This window comes from Centrocercus urophasianus, unplaced genomic scaffold, assembly GCF_019232065.1.
Source record: "Centrocercus urophasianus isolate 14NV4802_14NV808 unplaced genomic scaffold, USGS_Curo_1.0 seq_73, whole genome shotgun sequence".
In the NCBI taxonomy this organism is placed as follows: Eukaryota; Metazoa; Chordata; class Aves; order Galliformes; family Phasianidae; genus Centrocercus; species Centrocercus urophasianus.
In genome coordinates this window covers 431,669-452,830 of record NW_024885344.1, presented here as the reverse complement: position 1 = coordinate 452,830, position 21,162 = coordinate 431,669, and the positions used below count along the sequence as shown (strand labels likewise).

The following is a 21,162-nucleotide window of genomic DNA, read 5'->3' as shown; positions in this document are numbered from 1 at the left end:
TCTAAAAACAGTCACTGGAGGAACATAAGTGCATTAAGTGCATTTGGGTTTTGCTCTGGGAAGAATTCAAAACCAGATTCTTCTGTTGCTGCTGATCTGAAAAGACTGAAATTAGTGTGACTTCACTTGCACTCACGCAAGTCATAGCCCCGCCATGACTTTGCTGGATGGAAACACTGAGGAGTGAACAGGAGGGAAGCATCCTGTGGATCTGCTGGCGCTTCTGGAGACTTTTAAGTTAAATAAGCATCAGAGGCCAACATGTTCTGACTACAAAAGGACAACTTCCAAACACACATCTTGATACCTACCTTTTAATGAATAAGAAATCTGTTCATTTTGCCAACATCTCTGAGCCCACACTTCAGCCTTCTGCATCTCCTTTTGGAGTGGTCCGTTTTTTCTTTCCTGTGCTGCTCCCTTCATGCTGTTTTGCTTTTATTGTGAGGATCAATTTGCTTCCTACTTGTTTATTATTGTAGTTTAAGGATCACACATTTATTTCAAAGTATTCTCGTAATGATTAGCTGTCTAACAAATAAGCTAATTGACAAGCCTAACAGTTTTATTCTTTCCTTCTCCTTACACAAAGCAGGATTTTTTTTTGTTTGGTTTGCTTTATCTTGCTCTTTAAGCTTCCAGGATGACACTGTGGACTCCTGGGCCTCATCTCAGCTACCTATATATTATGCTGCGCTATCCTCTACTGACTGTACAGATTTTTACTGAATTTGTTCATTCTTAGACAAATTATTTCTCTCTCGCATTCCTTCCAGTGACTCTCTTATCCACCATACTGTACCCGAACATCTCCTTGCTATCAGCATGTAACTCCATCTAGCCAGTATCTTCTACCCCACTGAATCAGAGAATATCCCAAGCTGACCTGCAAGGACCACCAAGACCAACTCCTGGCTCTACACAGGACCACTCCGAATCCATCTGAGAGTACTGTCCAGACACTTCTCAAACTCTTGGGGCTATGACAATGGCTGTGGGGAGCCTGTTCCGTGCCCAACCACTCTCTGGTACAGAACCGTTTCCTAACACCCTACCTGGTCCCCCCCGACAGCTCTACGCCATTCCCTCAGGTCCTGTTATTTGTGTTCCATTGTCTATAAAGTACACTGTGCTGTGAGAGTTGCATCATTATAGCTGCATTAAGCATCCTGTTCAGACACTGTGCCATTTATTTTCCACTATTTTCTTTCTTGAGATCTTCTCTTCAGAGCTTAACTCATCTGTGAAGGGACTTTACAGATATCTGGCTCTTCCATCTCCTCCTCTTCTGCTTTGTCTTTGCAGAAGCCAAAGCAAATGTAAGAGACACTGCTGTTTTTTTTTTTTTTTCTGGTTGGTTGGTTGTGGGGAGTTTTAAGCTCTTCTTTGTAGCATTTCTGTGAAACACAGCAATATTATCTTCATTTTACAGACAGGGATCTGAGGCACAACAGATGACCTGGCCGAAGCCCCTCTGTAGCTCAGCTGTGTTCTGAACTGAAACAAGGTATTGGGGTATAGGCTTTTGCTTCTTTAGCAGTTGAAAGATGAAGCAAGAGGCCTGGGCCAGCGTGATTTCTTATAGGAAACTGCCTCTAAGTGTCGCCTGGTAAATAGGAGCAGCCAGGGAAAACAGCTACAGGCCTTTCTGTGTGCTCAGTCAGCAAATACCTCGCTTCAAGAAATGAGCCCGCAAACACAGTTGCTCCTTTCTGCTCTCTTCAGAGGACTCTATACCTATTTACTTTCACATGGAAACAACAGCTGAAAGACTGAGTGGGAGGCCAGAAGCACTTGACTCAGTTGCGGCAGTTCTCCAATTCAGCAGCTACGTTTTTCTCCCTGAGGCAGTGTAATATGACAGAAAGGAAGCATCTGAAAGCATTTCTTCATCGTTTAGATTGCAGCCCTGTCACTGCTGCAGAGGTGACACACCTACCCTCCACTGCCTGCAGCTCTCCAGCTCGCTGGAGGGAGAACAGTGAAGGCAAATGCTTTTTCCTATTCACCCTGAAATCACCTTGTTTCAGAGTTTTTAGCTCTGCCAGCACTAGGATGTGACTAACACACCCATTCTTGGCCCAGGTTGGCAGCCCTTGCAAATGGAATTTCAGGCCTGGGACAGGCTTAGCGTGGCTGGCTGTGTGTGTAACGTCCTTCCCACAAACTCCTGGATGCTGCCTGCAAGATAACAGATCAGGAAGATGCAATCTGCACCAAGCCTTTGCAACTCTTGCTTTGGTGCCAGCCAGCACAGGTAAGGAGTGGTGTTTTAGCACAACCTATTTACTTACTATTCCTTTTTGAGACTGCAAAGTCATGTATCCCACATCCGTTGAACTAGCCTCTTCTATTTGCAAAACTCATTTTTAACCAGTTGCCACTTTTAATGAAAAAGCTAAAAGGCAGTAGGGTTAACTAGGCATATTTTGGTAAATCATGTTGTTTTGTTTTGAAGGATCCCCTCTAACCCAAGCCATTCTATGATTCTGCACTCCCCTTCAGAAAACTCATAGAATTATTTTTTCTTTTTAATATTGGCCCATGTTTTTACTCCTATTTTGCACGTCAATGTTGACTGCTCTTGGGAGAAAGAAGTAAAGAGGGGGTGAGGGGAAAGGCATTGAGTTTTATTCCCTAAGAACTGAGTACCCAAAGTTGTATAACAACAGCCTGTAGCATTTTGTCACAAGCAAAACACTGCTGGGAGGTTTATCGACGACTATCTCATGAGATGGGCTATTTAAGGACTGAAATTACACAGGAAGGATGGGTAAGAGAGATGTATGGACGAGCACAGTTACAATTAATGCTAAATATAAGGTGTCATATCTTTATCTAAAGCACAACCTGCATTTTCTTGCAAAGGAAAGCAAAGCAATTAGGCCCAAGTAAGCAGAATATGCGTGGGAGGTGTTTGAAGGCAGTAGATTTAGAGCACTGTAATGGGGTTGGAGAGGGTTACAGTGAGAGGTAATATTTCCTGATAGGTTAGTTTACTTCCTTTGGAAAACGTTTTGGAACTCAACCAGAAAAGTCAGGTAGATCTTAACCGGGACTTGGCTGGGACAACACCCAAGCAGAGGTCAAAAGATAGACCCAACTCTGCCCAATCATAGGCACCCCCTTCAGTAAGTAATTCCCAGGAAAAAATAATAATAATGATTATAATTAAAGTTCTAATATCTAATCAAAGGTCTGCTTGGATTCGCAGCAGCCTCAGCTGAATCCTAAAGCAGGCTTCCCCTTTTTCCCTTTTCTTGAGCCAATGCTAAGGTCAGAGTGGAAAACCTGAGCTGAAACAGTAATGAATCTCATCTAGAGTGGAAACTGGAATTCACTTGTCAGCCCCAGCCAGGCACAGTTCCCCCTCCCTGTTTGCTATGTTTAGTCTCCAGTCCTGAAGGGCTGGGTTGTCTCTGGGACAGCGAGGGCAGTTTGTTTCCATGGTTCTTTTTGCCTGTCTTTTAGGTGAGGCTGTCAGCCAGAGGGTCAGGGTATATCAAAAGAGATTGAATCATCAGATTTTTTAAAACCTCATATGGAAAATACTCGTGTTTGGAATGTTTACTGGAAGAGCAGGTGGCGAGGGGGGACAACGACACCATGCGTGCATAGGAAAAGTGTCTCTCTCAGCTTTTGCACAGCTCCATGCCCCTATTTCTCATATCAACATAGAGACAACACTTTGTCTTGTAGAGTGAGAGATGGGGGCTAAACATGTCATCACAGCAAGCTGATAATCTCTGTTGCTTTCACTTGGATGTGGGAAACATTCACTTGCTTTTAACATAAAACTAAGCACGCATTTGTGAACCCACTGTTGCTTTCATGTGGCAGCCTTAGCTGAACAGAAAATCTTACATTGTGCAGCTACAATTGAATAGAGCATCCCGGATTAAAGAGATTTTACTTAGCTCCACATGAAATTGCAGAGCTGATGGCAGCCTCTGGTGCAGAAGGAAAAAGTAGTTTAGTGAGTACTGACACTAACAAAGCAGAATCTCCTGTGTATTTGTATATTGTGGTTGATTGACTGGGGTGTCTAACATGGCATAAACTTCATTTGAAGCTTTTCATACAGTTCAGGAACTTATTAGTGTTCCAACTTTTATGGAATCTTTGAAGTCTAATAAGGCGTGAACCCTTAATGCAACTTTCCCTGTCAAGGGACTGTGATAGGGTTTATTTTTGCTATCAGGCTCTTTATTTTCACAAAACCTGTAGGGGTATAATTATGCCTCTGCCACCTTTATTTGAAATCAGCCAGTGGGTTCAGAAGTTAATAGAGATGGACAGACAAGCAGACAAATAGAGACGCCACTGCCACATAAGCCCTGTTTCCACGATAATCAATCTAAAGGAGCATATATTGAAATTGTATTTTTTAAGAGATTTGAAAGGCACAGGAGTAGGTTCCACAAAGTGCATTTTCAAATTTTAAGTGAATTTCATGACAGGAAAAGCTATCGATGACAGTCTGGAATGCTAAAACTCTCCCTTCCATTTTAAGGGAGAAAATCAGGGAAGAGCTACAGTGCTTCACCTCCTCCATGGATTTTTTTATAACAAACTGAGCACAGGTGATCATTTACAGGGAGGAGACAAAGAGCAGATCCTCCAGCTCTATTCCTTCAGTTTGTGCATTTTGTGTATGTGAGCAATTAGGGCTAATCACATATGAAAAGCCCTGCAAATGCTTCTGAATGTTTGTATATCACCACTGCCTTGCCTTTATACCCATTTCCTTGCACATCTCTGTCTGTGCTGTCCTTGGGCTACAATGGGGAAAGAAGTGCTTTTTATCCTTTGTGTATGCACTGCAAACCTCAATGGGGCCTGCATCTTGATTAGGGCCCCTAGCAACTATCACATACCACGCAAAATTAATCATTTAACATAACAGCCCCCAGTCTTTCAGCTGGGACACGTGTAGGGCTATTTATTCACACTCCCAGCCAGAGTCTTGGAGATGCGCAGTTTTATTCTCAGCTCTGACACCAGCCTGCTGGGCAGCCTTGGGCAAATCGCTCTGTCATCCTACTGCTTGTAAACACGGCATCCACCTCCTGCTTTTTGGGCTTTCTGGGAGTCACTGAGCTGCTCTTTTGGTGGGTTGGGAGGGGGCTGGCTAGCAGCCAGCAGGGCCCAATGGCCACTGTCATGGTCTGCCTGCATTGCCTCATTCCTGATGAATGCAGTCACCTTCAAAAAGAAAAGGAAAAAAAAAGAAAAAAAAAAAACCCTTTTAAATAGATTTTTGAATTCACACTCCTGCATACTATAGGACAAGAGGGGATGGCTTTAAACTAAAAGGGAGGAGATTTAGGTTAGATGTTAGGGGAAAATGCTCTACTCAGAATGCAGCAAGGCACTGGCACAGCTGTGCAGAGAGCTGTGGGTGCCCCACCCCTAGAGGCAGTCAAGGGTAGGTTGGATGGGGCCCTGGGCAGCCTGAGCTGGTGGGTGGCAGCCCTGCCCACAGCACGGGGTGGGACTGGGTGGGCTGTGAGGTCCCCTAAACCTAACCTAAGCTATACAATGATTCTCCTGCAAGCCACACTCAAGCCTGGCTCTCCCCAGGCACAGCAGTCAGGGACAGCCAGCCTGCCATGCTGCGGGAGCACCACCCCCGTCCCCCAATGGTCAGAGCTGCAGGCAGGCAGGCCTGGGAGGGGGCCAGAATGAAGGGGATAGCCATATTCCCATTGAACCAGAGAAGCGTGAGGGGCCGGCACGGGGTGGTGCGGCTGCTCCACCTGTCGGGGCGGGCTCGGGCAGGCCAGGTGAGGCGGTGCCGGCCCTGCCTTTCCCTCCTTCCACAGCCTCCCGGCACTGCGGATGCCGGCAGCATGGCGGACTCCCAGGTGTTCCTGCTGGACGAGTCGCACGTCAACGAGAAGGTGACAGAGGCGCAGGCCTGCTTCTATTATAGTGAGGAGCAACGTCGAGCCCTGGAGACGCTGGTGACCCGAGGTGAGGCCGCATACAGGGAGACCCTGCGAAAGGAGCATCTCCAAGACTTCCTCTCCAGCCAGGAGCTGCAGGCCCTGCGGGGCAGCTGGCGGGCATATGAAGACCCGCGGGAGAGTGCCAAGGTGATGCGGGGCCCCGGCGGCAAGGCCGTCTCGCTGGCCTACTGGCCTGAGCTCTCAGACACGGAGGTCCCGCCGCTGGACCTGGGCTGGACCGACAAGACCTTCTACCGGGGCATCAGCCGTGTGGCCCTCTTCACGCACCCTCGCAAGGAGGAGAACGTGCCCCACCTGAAGGAGGTGGTGAGAGAGATGATCCAACAGGCACAGAAGGTAAGGAGCGGCCTCTGTGCATTTGTGCCTGGGCTGTGTCCACGTGTAGGTCACCCAGGCAGAAGGGCCGGGCTGGGGACACGCAGGGTGGCAGGAGCCCATCACCACACCAGCCATTCTTCGCTCTCCTGGTTGCCACCAGGCTGGGTTTTCCATGCAGTTCATCACCCATCACACTGCAGTTTGCCAAAGCTGACGTCTGGAATGGGTTCACCCCCAGACCCCCATTACGATTTTGCGGCCATGGTTTGTTTTTTTCCTGCCCAATTGCAGTGTATTATCCAGAGGGCAGGCAGGACATGGTGCTGCTCCAGCTGCCTCTCCTGTACGTGCAGGTAACCCCAGTTAAACACAGGGCAGCTGGTTTGTTTTGGATTGTTTTCTGTGTTTGCAATCCAGTACAGCCCTGACTGCGAGGCAGCCAGAGTCCAGACAATATGAGTCTGTTCCTCCTGTTTATCTTGGACTGGAAAAGACTGTTAGTGGTGACAGTGCACCTCTGGCAAGAAAACAAGCCAGCCGTGATGCTCCAAGAGTTTGCATGAAAGAGTTAGGGGGCAGTGACAAGGTTTTTCTAGGTCTGGGTGAAATCTCCAAGAAAGACTGTCTGTGAAATTACCCCTTTTGTAGCTGGTATCTCCCCTCTGGAGAGGAGACAGCAGCATAAGCCGCCTCACTCCTTCTTTGAGTTTTGCTGCTTTCTGTTTTTTCTGCTTTCTGATTCAGCACTCTCCCCCGCCGCCACTCTTCAAGCGCACCCTCTGCATGCACAGCCTTTGCAGAGGCTTGTTTAAAGCAAATCTGCTGGGAAACACAGAAAATTTTCCAGAGAGACGTTTAACCAGAGGGTGTTCTCCACTCCCTGCTTGCAGCACTACATGCACACCCTGTTATCCTATTCCACTGCTGGCACAATCAGTCACACAGAAGAACCAGAAGCTATAAAAAAATGCTTATGCTCTGACTTGCATCCTCTTGCTTTGCTGCAAATGCCTCTACAAATTGTATGGTAACTGGGAAACTTTGCTCTTTTCAATACCTGTGCCTGGAACACAGGTAATTAATTTCTTTGTAGATATATTTTTCACTGGCCGGATGAGCTGTCCCCCTCCCAGCCCAAAGGTGGTTTTAGGTTTAACAGCCATTTTAGTGTTTAATGGTCTTTTTCTTAAGTAAGTACCTATTGTTTTCCATCAAGCCTGACTTGGAGAATAAAATCTCCAGGTAGGAGCTTTTCATTCAACAGATTAGAGTGGGGGTTTTGTTTGTTTGTTTTGGTGTTTAGCTTTGTTTTGGTTTTTGGGAGGGAGTGGCCCTAAAGAGATAGTAGTAATATTTGGCACATGTCTAGGGGTGGCTTATCATTAGTGTTTTACTTACATTAATTGAGCTATCTTGCCGCAATGATTTTGGCAAGGTAATGCTTGTCAATCTGTAAATACCCATGAAGAGCAAGGCATACCTATAGATCCTATAGGTAAGTAGCACTATTATCCAGAGAGGGGAATGGAGAAAAGAAAAACTCCTACATGGGGTAGGTGCTCATGCTCTGACTTGCTGTGTTTGAGAACGCTCCTAGGTTATCTTGACAGATCATCTGTAGTGTCAGGGGTTTGGAAAGACTAACATCAACAGCGCAGTTGCCCCTTTCACATTTTGAGACTTGAAAGAACCATCTGTAAGGCAGTTCATCAGCTTTTTCTATGGACTTAGTTTCCATATTTGTGGGTTAAGTCCATAGTCTTGCAAACAAGCCTGAACTAACCTAGAGCTGCCAAGCCAGCAGGCAACTGTCCCTTCATATTACAATGCCAGTACTAATAATCAGTGGTCTGTCCAGGGTGTGCTTCAGTTTTTACAGTCGTTGGTCATCTTGTGGATGGCGGGGATGGAAAGGAAATACATTCCTACTTCTTTTGTCTATTTTTCATCAATTCTCTATGCTAATGTTCTTATTTTAAATGAATTTTATTTGGTGTTCTTGCTGCTGAGTAATGACGTCCAGACCAGTGTGTGTGAAAGGTTAAGAAAGCACAGCATGCCTCAATTAATACCTGAAAACTTAAGTCATAATGTGCCTGCATGTGAAGTTGTTGAAGAGTGAAGTGATGGAATTTCAATGTATTTTTCAGAATTCCTTGCCTCTTGCTGCATTTAGTTAGAAAGTAAGGACCAAGGTGGGAGCTGAAATCCAGTTCTTCTAACCTAAGAGAAGTTGTTGAAGGACTTAAAATTAGCTTGTATTGTACCTCCTCCATAGTTCACCTGTATCAGGAATGTACATGTTAATGATGGACATAAACACAATGTCAGCTCTTTTTTTCTTTTTCTAATAAGGAACAGCTTGTGTAAGCACTGCTGACAGAAGGAGCGTGACAGAGCAGAGCTGTTGGTTATTGTTGGCCATACAGAGAGACTCAACAAAAACAGAGGACATTTACTGTGCTATCACTTTCCCACATCCATTTTGCTCAAGGGCATTTTCAAAGGAAAGAAGTGCCTGGTGAGAATTATCCCCCCTTCCACAGGGAGCTACTGCAACTGGAGCTGCACCTTTTCCAAACATCACCTGAAGAAAATTCTACTGTTAGGTGTAGTCTTCAGCTCCATTCACACATTATATGTGCTGTCTGCAGCACAGCTCAGCTCGTTGCTGTGACCCTGGCACCTGGGAAGCTAGAATTTAGGCAACTCTACTCCCAGCCTACCATCAGCGTGAGAGCTCTGACCTGCCAAGCTGGTGGTTCCTAGGGATGGGGAGAACTGCAGTTTCCTTCATGCATAGCTTTCAGGATGCTGTGAAGCATAACTCCTTCAGGAGAAAAAGTGAATTGATTCTTCTAATAGTGTTAAAGACACAGAAGGGGAGAGGAAGACAAAACATGTAAGGTCAGCATAAAAGTTGCCCACAGTCATCTTGTTTTTGTTGTTACTCATCCTATGAATGTTCGGGCTTGTCTGTCATGTTAGTGCAACCTTTTGCTTTCTTGCTTTTATACAAAAAGATCTGTGTCTGGAAAGAGGAATTAGTTTCATACCAGGAAAAAACGTACATGTGAAGAGAGCAAATGATCATTTTGCCTCCAAATCTTGAATGTGTGCTCCAGTCTCTTTCTTACAATTATGAGATGTTTGTGTTTGAGCTGTACATGACATTCCTCATGAAGCCAGCCCTGAGAGCAGAGTTCTTTTTGTCTGCTTTGTGCACTATAGCTGAGGACTCATGCTCTGATTCCTCTGCACGTTCATTCTTCCATTACTCACCTTCTGAGAAGTGTTATGGCTGAGTTTTTCACTTTTCTTTTTTAGACTTTTATCAGTGTTTCTCTTTGTTTAAGTGCATCCTAATGGAGGCAAAGAGAGTTTCACAACACTGGATTAAAAATGGGTATTTCACTTTGGCATTTTTCAGGCTGCTGAAATAGCCATCTTCCCTTAGAGGAAGACCCCTCAAAGACAGTTAGTTATTGCATTCTTTTTAAAATGCAGCAGGAGCCGTGCCAGAAAATTGCAAGGTTATTGGAAATGCTTGGGCACATACATCCCTGTACTCCTGTCTCACCTGTGTACTCTTCCATATTCTGGTATCAGTGCTCTCCTTTATTTTGTACCATTAAAATGGGCTTTCCTCTCAGTTCCTAATATTTTATTTAGTTGCTTGTCTGCTGTCTTCCTGTTTCTAGATTATTGCAGTGGTCATGGATGTATTTACAGACCAGGATATCTTCCGAGATATTGTTAATGCAGCATACAAACGCTGGATCCCAGTCTATATAATCCTAGATGAGGATGGTGTGAAGCTCTTCCTGGAAATGTGCAGATGCCTTGAACTCAGTGACTTGCAGATTCGGGTAAGATATTCAAGACTGAATCATCATTTTTTTGCAGTTAAGTGGCCTTCCTGAGTTGTAACAAACCTTGTAACTCATTTGGAGAGATCATTTGCCTTTCACCTGAAACAGAGATCTGTGTAGTTTTTTGGCTTTTGTGGCCTGTGTATTTCTTTTAGGAAGAAATTTGCTTGAGGAAATTCCTGTAGGTCTCCTATGCAAGTCCCAGATTTCTAGAGTAGTTATTTTAGTAACTGGACTCCACACAAACAATAACAGTACACATATACATATTTTGTGAAATCAAGACTTTCCTGTCTATCAGTTGTCATCTGGGACTGAACAAGTTTATATTCCTTTGCCTGAGAACATTTGGGACTGTAGGGCACAACTGCTCTCCAGTTCCATATTGGAGTACATCTTCACACAGCACATGAACCACAGCAGAGTAGGCAGCTTAGCTTGGCAGGCAGAAGCAACTTCAGTAGAATCTCTTTCCATTGCATACAAACTGAAATCCTTTTGTGTGTTTATAGCTGCTATTGTGTTGCTCACTGTTTCAGTCACTGTCACTACTGCAGATTTGTTCCAAATACTGGAAAAGTCACTAGATTGGAAACAATCTACAGGGTGCAAGACTCACCACTCTTGTGATCCAACTGCTTTGCAGAGCAGTTTTTTTTTTTTAAAAAAAAAAAGTCCCATTTTGTCTGGAGGAAGGGCAGATCTTCCACAAACACTCAATAGTGAAAAACAAACAAACAAAAAGCTCTGAAGGTAAGAGAGGCTCATATTAACCATTCAAGCAGTACCATCTTACATGTGGGTGAAAATGAATTGCATATTTCTGAACAGTGCTCCTATGAACTATCACTGCTCGTAGTTTCTGGACTTCTTCATGAGAAAAGACATCCAGCTGAGCAGCTTTCTCATCTTTCCTCTAGTGTATTTGAAAGCAAGACACAGGCATTGTTATAATAGACCTGTTTCAAGCTCCAGAGGTGTTCTGTGGTCTGGGCTCAGGTTGCTTTGTAGAAAACTGTACAAGTAGTTCCATTTGCTCTGGTACCTGCTTTCCAGTACCTTTCTCACCATGTCATTGTGTACAAGAACGACGACTTCAATATTGATGCCATCAAAAGCACTAGAAAACTCTTAAGTCTCTTCTGTGCTTCCCTTCTCTCACAGCAGCACTTGCTGTGTTTTTCTTTAGACTCATACTGAGTTGAAGGAGTTCCACCAAGGAAGAACCTTTTAACATCTTTCTTTAATTAAGTTCCTCACTCTTCTGAGAATTTTCAACCCACAGACTGTTGTCCTTTAAGTTTTTTTTTTGTTGTTGTTTTCCCAGCTGTGTCATCCTGTGTCATAAATTCCCCTCCTAGAGATATTATATTCCTTTTCCAGTTCAGCTAAGGAGGCTTTAGTTAATTTTGTTAAGGTCAGTGCAGTTTATTCCGTTCTATGGTGCTATGGAAAGACTGGGAAGAGCCTTCCTTTAAGGAAAAGCAGGTCACTTGTTTCTCAAGAATAATGGCTTCTTACCATCCTGCCCAAGTTCCCATTGCCAGTGTGACTATAAGGGTCAAGAAGATGAGCAGCAGCCTGTTGGTCGTGCTTTCCTGCAAAGCATTATTGGATGTATCAGTGCTGCTGTTTGGGTGAGAAATCATCATAATTTGACACCAGGTTTTGGATAACTAAGGAATCTCAAGCAAGATGTAATCTCTCACTTGAGGACTTACCCCACCTCACTGAGCTAATGTGTCTGGGGTTGTTTTGCATTTTTAGTGCTGGCTTTTCCACAGAAAGTTGCAGCAATGTGGGAGATAACTTTAAGGTTTAATGTCAGATTCTCATGTGAGGAAAAAAAGAGATGACACATTACTATCGGTTGGCATTGCTGCAGCTTCAGGGTGCTTATTCTGACTTCTGTCATCACCAGATGCTCAGACTGCTGTGATTCTTGTTCTTGTCCTCCATCGATCCCTTCACCCGATGCTGAGTGAACAGTTAACAGTTCCCAGTACAGGGAGACTTACTGCTAACACTGGATTTTGCCCTTTGTCTACATGTAATGCAGGGCATTTTCACAAAATTCTTGACTATTTTTTTAAGATGGCAAGGTATCACCAACCTCCCACAGTCTCACAGCAAGGAAAATGGTGTAGGAAGACTGTATTACACTCTACAAAGACTATTCACTGACTTCACATTTGAAATGAGAAAATCTCATATTTTGCATGAAGGCCAGAGTTTGTTAAAAATGCATTTAACTTCAATCATCTGTGCATCCATCTTGAGATGTTAATGTGAGCATGTCTTATTTGTATGAGTCATGTGGCTTCTTGAGCCTGCAGGACGTGGTTTGCCAGACTTTTGTTATGTTTGACATAAGGGTGTTCTTTTGAGATCAGAATGAATCAAAGTTCTCATAGATATAAAATTCATAGCCCCACAAAATGTCCTCTTGTTGACCTGAAGGTGAGGGCTGTCAGTAGTTTTTAGAGGTGTTTTCTTCCCTGTGCTTCTGCTAATCAAGTCTTCAATGAAAAACAGTTTTGATTAAAGACATGGAGTTCACCTAGAGCTCTGAGGAAATGCAGAGAATGTGGTATCTGCAGGAAGTTCACTTTGATATTAATTTTTACATTCATTTTCCTAACATGCAAAGATTTCTTTTCCTCTCTCTAGGTAGTCTTAAAGGCTTCTGCCTAAAAGATTTTTTTCAATTTTGTTTCAGATTTTCTTGTCTTACCTTCCAGATTTCCTCATTCAATTCTAACTCAACGGAGAAGCTGAACGTGATGTGTTGCAGTGCTGTTTTGTTTTAATTATCTGTTAGAAAATTTTACTAGACTGCTCGTGACCTTTCAAAAACAGTAATTTACAGGTGTCTCTTTTCAGAAAGACACAAAAAAACCCTCAGTCAGTATAAGGGACTTTTGAGCTACTGTCACGTAACATCTACTGCTATGGTCTGTTGCCTGTCCTTTATCTGATTTAAATCTTTCTTGCCATTCATCCCAAAGGAAACACAGATTTCTGCTTCCTTTGCAACATTTATATCAATTGCTAGAAGTTCTAAGAGCAAAGGGACATAGAGGATTCCCTGGTGAAAATACTTGCAGCACCCACCTTTAGAGTCCATCCCACGTACCTCATGATATCCAACCCCGTGCTTGTGGGCACTCCTGCTTGGATCTGCTAGTGGTCAACTACGTGTCAGTAAGAGTGTACTACTGACTTTCTCAGTTGAGTCTAATTTAACTTTGTGTGGATGCAGCACAAGGTTTAAAAATGTGTCACAATAAATCAAGAAAGACTGATTCCTTTACTGTGTGAATTAATTAGGCTGGTGTGTTACCAGTCTGTATTAAGTTGCTGCCAGAGAGTTGTTAGTCACTGCTTGCAATGAGGAGTGGTGTAAGTCTGTGTAAAGGAAATGTGGAAACCTAACAAAGACTGCTGCCTACATGAGGCGGGATATAACCAAACTTAAGCAAGTAGCTGCAAGAGTACAGGTTTGTAAAGGTCTCTTCTGCCTGGAAACGAACTGATCCTTTACCCCAAATACTTGTTCATACAATAATGTTAGTGCCCAAAGAAAATAGCTGAAATCTCACCTCATTTATATTTGTCTTTCCACTTCTGTTGTGTAATCTTCAGTACGTGAATCCAGGCTTGTTCTGTCTCTGTACAGCTGATATATTAGTCTTCAAGTGCTCCAAGATCCTTCAAGTAGGAAACATTATACAAATAACCTATTAAGTGACTCGGTGTTTTATATGACTTAGTGCTTGTTTTCTGCATTTCAAGATGCATTTATACACTCCTGTGCCTACTTTATTCGAGGAGGTTTATGTGTTCAGCTGTTTGGTTCTACCCCCTTTTTCAGTGTTAAACATAGCTCAGTTACTGCAAAAATGTGAATGTGCTTTCTCTCTTTCTAAAGAAGGTGATATAACATACAAACACAATAAAATCCACACTTGTTTCATGCTAAGAAGCAGTCTGCTTACACAGGCTGGTACTACTCGATTCAGAAAGGAATAAGACATTTCAGAGCTGTCAGCTGATTTGAAGGACAGATGTCCTCATTGACACCTCCAGTCAAGATTCCATGATGTGGCAAATTCCAAATCCAGCTTTATTCAGCAAGGAAAAAAGACAATTATTTTTAGTCGACCAGCCAGTCTACAAATGTTATTCTAAATACTGGAAAGGGCAGCCTTTCTCTTGTGCTCTACCCAACCTGCATTCAGCATCCCACACAAATGACTCACTGCTAGCTAGGCCTTGGGCAAGTCACTTCATCTTTTTTGTCTCTCAGGTTTCTCATCTTTAGGGCGATAATACTGTCATTGGTGTTGGGAGGATTAATTAGCTAATGCCCACACAGGACTGCAGACAGATCAAGCAGTAGATGAATGCAAAACAGTAGTATCATCAGTTACTGTTAGTCAGAATTTGTACTGCCACCACTGTATTTTACTGAAGCAAATAGGAACCGATTCAAAAGGTAAGAGTTATATTCAGAAAACTGTTTTTTTGACAAAAATCCACATTCTTCTAATCACTCATTCCTGCATGCTGATTTCTACAGCCTATTGATATTTAAGCTGTCAATTAGGTTCACAGTAATGGTACTTAGCTCTTTGTGGGATCTGAGGCTGTGCTAGTGCTAGCCAAATCCTCATGATTCTCCTGTTCTGCAGATGGGGGAAGAATGACGCAAAGGTGAATTGGCTTTCACAGAACATAGCAGGGAATACTGCCAGAACTGTGATTACACGAGACTGTCTGACTCCTAACCCTATATTTATTACTCCAGATCACAATATCTTTTAGCTTTTCATTGTTAAAGAATTCTTAAGAGAAACAGATGGTATGAAGAAAATGGTCTAAATTTGTATGTCAGAATGACAAGATAATTTGCTCCAAACTTTGCTGGCAACGAGTGCTTTTAAGCATTGGATTTTTTATTTTTTTAAATTGTTTTTTTAATGTTAGGCAATATGTATGTACACCTGTCTGGCAATTCATCCTCGAGCAGCCAGGACCCATGGACTTCAGCATTAGTCTGGTGCAGAATAGCTCACAGTCTAACATGCAAATATGTTTTTATACTATGTGTATGCATGTCTATTGTAGAAAATCAGGTAACCTGAAATCAGGGTTTTTTTTCCTCTGTCTCTTGTACTGCTTTGTGTTGTAATTTGTAGATTCAGTGGCTAAAAGGGTGTGAGACAGGAGGTTTGAGGAGAGATAATACCTTCTTCCAACTACTTCAGTACTTTTCATGAGAAGTTTTGCCTTCCCTATCTGCAGAGATACTTTGCTGATTTGTTTGGGACACTTATCCTACATCTTTTATTCAGAATAAAATTCTGTGTTTTTCACTCTCCATTGAGCAGAGATGAATGTAGGTAGACACTGTAACTGGTGTTCTTAGCAAAATGATGTCAGGGTTCCTTTGTTGTAACAGGCAGGAAACATCTATATATGTTTTGAATGGTACAACTGTTTCCTCACCCCTTCTGTAATAATTAAATAGCCTAGTCCTATAATTTGCCCAGTTCTATCAAACTATATGTTGTTGGGATCAGAACACAAGCCTAAAATAATCTAATTTAAGCCTCATACATTCTGAGTCTTTTTGATTGCATAGGCATTGCAAAGTTCCTTGGTTTTGTGATTCTGCTAACATTGTCTGGAGAAGACCTCACTGATGCTATGGAATAGGGATTGGGATTCGGAGACTACAGATGTGACTCAGAGCTTCATTTCCCTGAACTGGGTTGGGCCTTCTGATGTACAGCACAGGACTAGAGATGGTGGATTATCTCATTTGGAAAGCATTGTCTTGTCAGTGGGCTAAGATGAATAGCTGAAGACAGCAGACGGTTACAGAGATGCTGACTTACTGGACAGGGTTATAAACTGATGCATAGGAGTAAGTTGTACTGAAAGATGACAACAACAGACTTTTCAACACTGCTTTCCTTTCTGTAGCCCTTCTGATTTCTGGTGTCTAATGATGAGCTGTAGTCCCAGAAGTTATGAGATAATGTGAGTGATGTGTTAAGACTTGGAGTTGGCAATTATCTAATTCTCTGCCCTATTTATTGTGAAATTTTGTTTTTCTTTACTTCCTGGTTAGAACATCCGCATCCGTTCTGTGACAGGAGTTGGGTTCTACATGAAAACAGGGAAGATCAGAGGTACACTGGCATCTCGATTCTTGATGGTAGATGGTGAAAAGGTGGCCACTGGATCATACAGGTGGGTTGCTCTTGCATAAGGCAGAGCTACATTCTTATATACATAATGGCGCGTGTGTCTTGTTCTCATGTCGATCATTTTTTTATCCTCCTCTTTGTAATCTGTTTGGCATCTGTAGAAATTGGAGTAAGATAAGAGAGAAGGTAGCGTAGAGCACAAACTGCTCCCAGGAGCAAATCCCTGACAGTGGATTTTTTCATTGTGCTAGAGATGGTGCTACACTGCACGGGCCACTGTACTCAGTTCTTTTCAGAGAGGTTTCCAATCTGGAGACTCTTGCAGTTGCTTTTCTAAAAGGAGGATATGCTGCTCTTCAGAGTTTTCAGGTATTTTCTTCCAGATCTTGTTTGCGTGCCTAATGAAGAACAATAATACTCAACTTCACCTATCCTGACCCATATTGGCAAATAGCACAATGCTATGTATTCTCACGGTGCTTCACATATTGTTGGGTGGGCTGGGTCAAGCATGCAAGAATCTTACAGTTCTGTTTCCTATTCTTAGCTTCACATGGAGTTCATCCCATATTGACAGAAACATCCTACTAGTCTTGACAGGACAGCATGTGGAGATGTTTGACATTGAGTTTCGTGAGCTCTACGCTATCTCAGAGGAAGTAAATTTCTGCAAGGAATTGGGTATTGCTAATCCAAACCATCATGGAATTGGGAAATCAGGCTTTCATTCCTCCACCGTGGCTCGGAAGATCATTAATCCCAAGTATGGCTTAGTGGCAGGGGCAACTCGTGGTGATATGTTGCTCTGGGCTTCACGACACAGGGAGGATAATCAGGATAATATGGAAAGGGAAGAAACAAGTGAGTCTAAGAAACGATTAAATCAGTTTCTGAATGACTTAATCACATTAGAGCAAGAACTCCCAGAGATTGAACCACCTCTGGAGAACTTCAGCAGGCAGAATCGGAGCCCTCAGAAACTGTTGTCCCGGTTCCACATGGACCTGAAAAACAAATCCAAGTCCAGAGAGTCCATTCGTGATGTGAAGAAAGAAGATGCACAGGCCAACTCAAAGCAAGGCAAGCGGTTTGCCAGTGGGATTTTTGGTCGCAAGGCCAAACGATCTCCAGGTTCAAGCATTGAAGCAAATTCTTTTGCCAGTGAAGGACACTCAGGGGAAGACCTCGGGAATATGAAACTGGAATATGAGCAGCTCAGCACAAGCCATGCCAGCGTTCGGAGCGCTGAAGGCATCTCAGGTAAAACCTCTCCTATTAGCACGTTCTGCTTCTGTGGTTTTAAGCTGCCTCTGAGTTTGGTTGATTGGTGCAGATGTATTCAACACAGGCTCCTGAGTAGATCCTGTTATTTCCTCTGTACTAAAATGAGCAGGATCAAAGAAGAGCAGAAGTTGCATCAAACTAAGCATAATTCCAAAGGCAATTTAATGGCATTCTTACTGTAATATTGCTACTTCTCATGTATATGCTTTCTGATGCTTCCCACTGAGCAGCTGTGGGATAGAAAGATGAATGTCTCCTTGTGAAAAACTGGTTGCATGTACAGTTAAGCAGCAACAATGTGCTTGGTGTTGTAGTGGTTAGTGTGCAGACAGACTTCCAGTGTAACCCCCCCAACATCATTTGGCTTTTGTCAAGTGTGTTTACAGTGCCAGGGCTTCTGGTGAGGAAGGAAACAAGTTTCTGCTGAGGTAAGAGAGCAAAAAGTGAGAAGATGGAAGTTTTTAAAACTTGCTCCCTTATCTTTGAAATGGAAAAGAGGGTCATGAAAATAGGAGCTATGGAGAAGCACTAGATCTGAACCTTCCCTTCTTTGCTAAGGAGCTGTTGATATATTCGCTGAGCTCTTCCAAGTCTTCATTTGGTTGAATAAACAAATGATAACAATTTCTCCTAATTTATGTGTTCATTGCTAACATCTCAACATTCCAGGTGCTTTGTCAGTTTGAAGTAAAACTAAGGACTAAGCCTGGTTGTCTTTCTCTCCCATTGAGGTGTGCTGGATGTCATTTCATCTTGTAATAGCAGGAAAATAAACTAGTTAAGGGAGGAACATTTCTTCCCAACTTGTCTGGCCATGCTGTGCTCTGATAAATTCAAAATGTGGGAGTAAAAACATGAATTCCCTTAAGTCTGCCATGATGTGATGTGGAAAGATATTCCCCGGAGAGCAAAAAGGAAAGCAAAGTACTAGAAAGGTTCCAGGTTTTGATTGATTGAATTCTTAGAAGTATTTCTGGCTAAATAAGGACAGACTCAAAAATGCCAAATGAATACAAGGGAGGAAAAATATAAGAAGGCATAAATTGATTATTTGAGACTATAGTAGACCCATTTTGGGATGTGTTTGGCATTTGGGGAGGCAAAAGTAAACCTTGGTCTTTACCCTCTCATCACATCACTTTATTTTATGAGCAGACAGCGTGTGCTGCTGGGCCCCATTCCTCGGGACCAGGAAAAAGAAAATTCGTAGATCTATAGGGAGATGTATGGGCATTTCTTTTCAGAGGATCGGAGCTGAGGACTTGCACTACCCTCTAGTGACAGAAATGGAGAATTGTGGAAGTTCTGATTCGTCAGCTCTTCGTAATATCAGACATTCCCCAAGTTTCTTGTTGTCGACTGCTTTAAAGCAGACAGCCCTCCATTCCCACCATATGGCAACGTGGCAAAATTAAGTACATATTAAGGCAAGAGAGAGACTGATCTCTCTAGTTGGACACTGGGGTGCTGAGCCCTTCTGGGCATTGCACAGGTCAGGGCAGCAGGGACGTCTCCTTTTTAACAGAGTGAATCTATGCCAGCTTGGTCTGGATTATTTCCATAAGGACAAAATCATGCTATTATATTCAGGTTTTATTAATTGTCACTGCAACTTCCTGAGAGCTGGCAATAAAGGAGAACGTAAAACACTGACCTTGGGAGGCCTAGGCTGGTTCCAGGCAAGCCACTTTGAAAATACAGGGAAGCAGCAGAGGTTCCATTCTCCTACCTTCCTGCTGTGTTCTTCCTGACAAGTCTTTCCAAGAAGTCAGTGCAAATGTTTCCTGCTTTGCTTTATGCTAAATGAGATTTCCTGCTCCAGTGACACTGGGAGACTCCACAGCTTTTGAAGTGTGGTGAAAGTAGGCTTAGGTCATCCCATGTAAATGGCTGAGGGAAGATCACTCTGTGTTACATTTGACTCACTATCTTGTGAAAGAAAGCTTCACTAGCCCGGTGGTTCCAAAGTGAACGGAGATGGCAGAGGGCACATTAGAGAGATGAGACTCAGGAGAAAGGAAGGAAAAATTGAGTTACCACTGAAGATACTGCAGCTACTTGATTAGCAGCATGTGCTTCATTAGGATTTAATAGCATCCTGAACATGGATATGGAATAAAGTTCCATCTTAAAGATAAAAACAGGAAACCTTTTGTTCTGAGGAAACTGTATGACCAGTAATGTTTTAAAACGTGAAGTTGTCCTTGAGCAGACCTAGTCAAAACTGATGCTGCAATACCCTGAGTGACAGAAGGGAGGAAAGAAGTGGAAATGAAGGAGGGAGATGGTGCTAGATACACAGTCAGGTTAGGATGCAATTATTCAAAGCTTCACAGTTTGAAATAGTTACCCCTACCTTTTGTGAAGATTAAACAGCACACTTAAGCCCTTTGGGCCTGCCTGTGCACACATCCTCCAAAGTCACCATTAATTCTGTGATTCTGTTGTACCACAGAGACACATCACACCTTGCAAATGCACCAAAAGACCAGATCTACACCCAAGTAGCTTGCAGAGTAAGCTCAGAGTAAGACATTATTCAAGCAGACTGAATGTCCAGTTCAGTCTTGTAAGAGCAAATGGTGTTGAAAAGAGTACAAGCTGGGGTGGGGTGAAACTATTTTCAACAGTCTCTGAAAATCTGGCAGGGTATTTACATGCTAGAAAATGATAACTACAAGTTAGAATGGATTTAGCCTGGAAAACATAAGGAAAATACAGACATTAATGTTCTGAATTACATGCTTTAATTAACTTCCTGGGGTGTTGTTCTACCACAGTGCAGGGAGATTTTGTTTTGTCTTACAAGGTTTGCTTAAACCACACCATCAAATCAACACAATTCTTGAATTTCACTATTGCCTGCTTCGAAGCACAACAACAACAGCTCTGAACCTGACCAGAATGTTGTTAATTTTATGCTGCTGCTGGGCAGGCTGTGATCAGCAAAGACACTGATGTCTGTGTGCAGTTTCTTGGAAATACTGCAAGGGTTTCAAAGCAGTGTGCCTTTGGAAGGCACTGGATTTTTGTTTTGTTTCTTCCCTGCAAGTAGCAGTCTAAGTGGGCAGAAAAAGCAGTTTAGTTATCACCAGTGCTTTTCAGCCCAAGTGGGATCATAGACTGGTGGTAACCGGACATTTTAGCTCCTGTTGTAAAGAGAGAGAGGGAAATGATGTTGGGTACACACAAGGACTGTGTTTGCTCCAACTGTACCAGGATCTGTAGAAAAGGCCAGAAGACAAGAGTAGGAAGAGTGAGAATAATAAAGGATCTGGGAGCTGAGACTGAGCTGAGAAGGAGCATTGATGCTTTTGAAGGTAAATGTGAAGGTCTTGAACATGATACAGACAAGGAGGGGAATGGGGGTGGCAAGGAGATAGGGGCAATGGTAAGATTAGTAGCAACGTGCAGAATGGGCCTAAGGGGTGCAACAGTTAGTATTAAATGCCACATGTTGTTGTGGGAAGGAGGCTGTAGCATATAGAAAAACCAAAA

The 21,162-nt window shown here is 43.1% G+C and overlaps 1 protein-coding gene across 3 annotated transcripts in view; it reads left to right on the top strand.

Annotated features, from left to right (window-relative positions):
• Nucleotides 1–2,112: 2,112 nt before the first annotated feature.
• The window catches only part of FAM83F (family with sequence similarity 83 member F), a 31,401-nt gene continuing 12,351 nt past the window's right edge, over nt 2,113–21,162 (top strand). For 2 of the 3 annotated variants that reach the window (XR_006171827.1, XR_006171826.1), the window contains exons 1-5: nt 2,113–2,257; nt 5,826–6,308; nt 9,992–10,159; nt 16,302–16,423; nt 16,928–17,640. Coding sequence is in view for 1 of the 3 variants with exons in the window: in XM_042837803.1 (XP_042693737.1) it covers nt 5,853–6,308; nt 9,992–10,159; nt 16,302–16,423; nt 16,928–17,640 (1,459 nt within the window). In the remaining 2 variants the exon portion in view is untranslated. Of the gene's footprint in view, nt 2,258–5,412; nt 5,429–5,825; nt 6,309–9,991; nt 10,160–16,301; nt 16,424–16,927; nt 17,641–21,162 lie in introns of those variants that run through there. The other variant, XM_042837803.1, reaches the window with a different exon arrangement.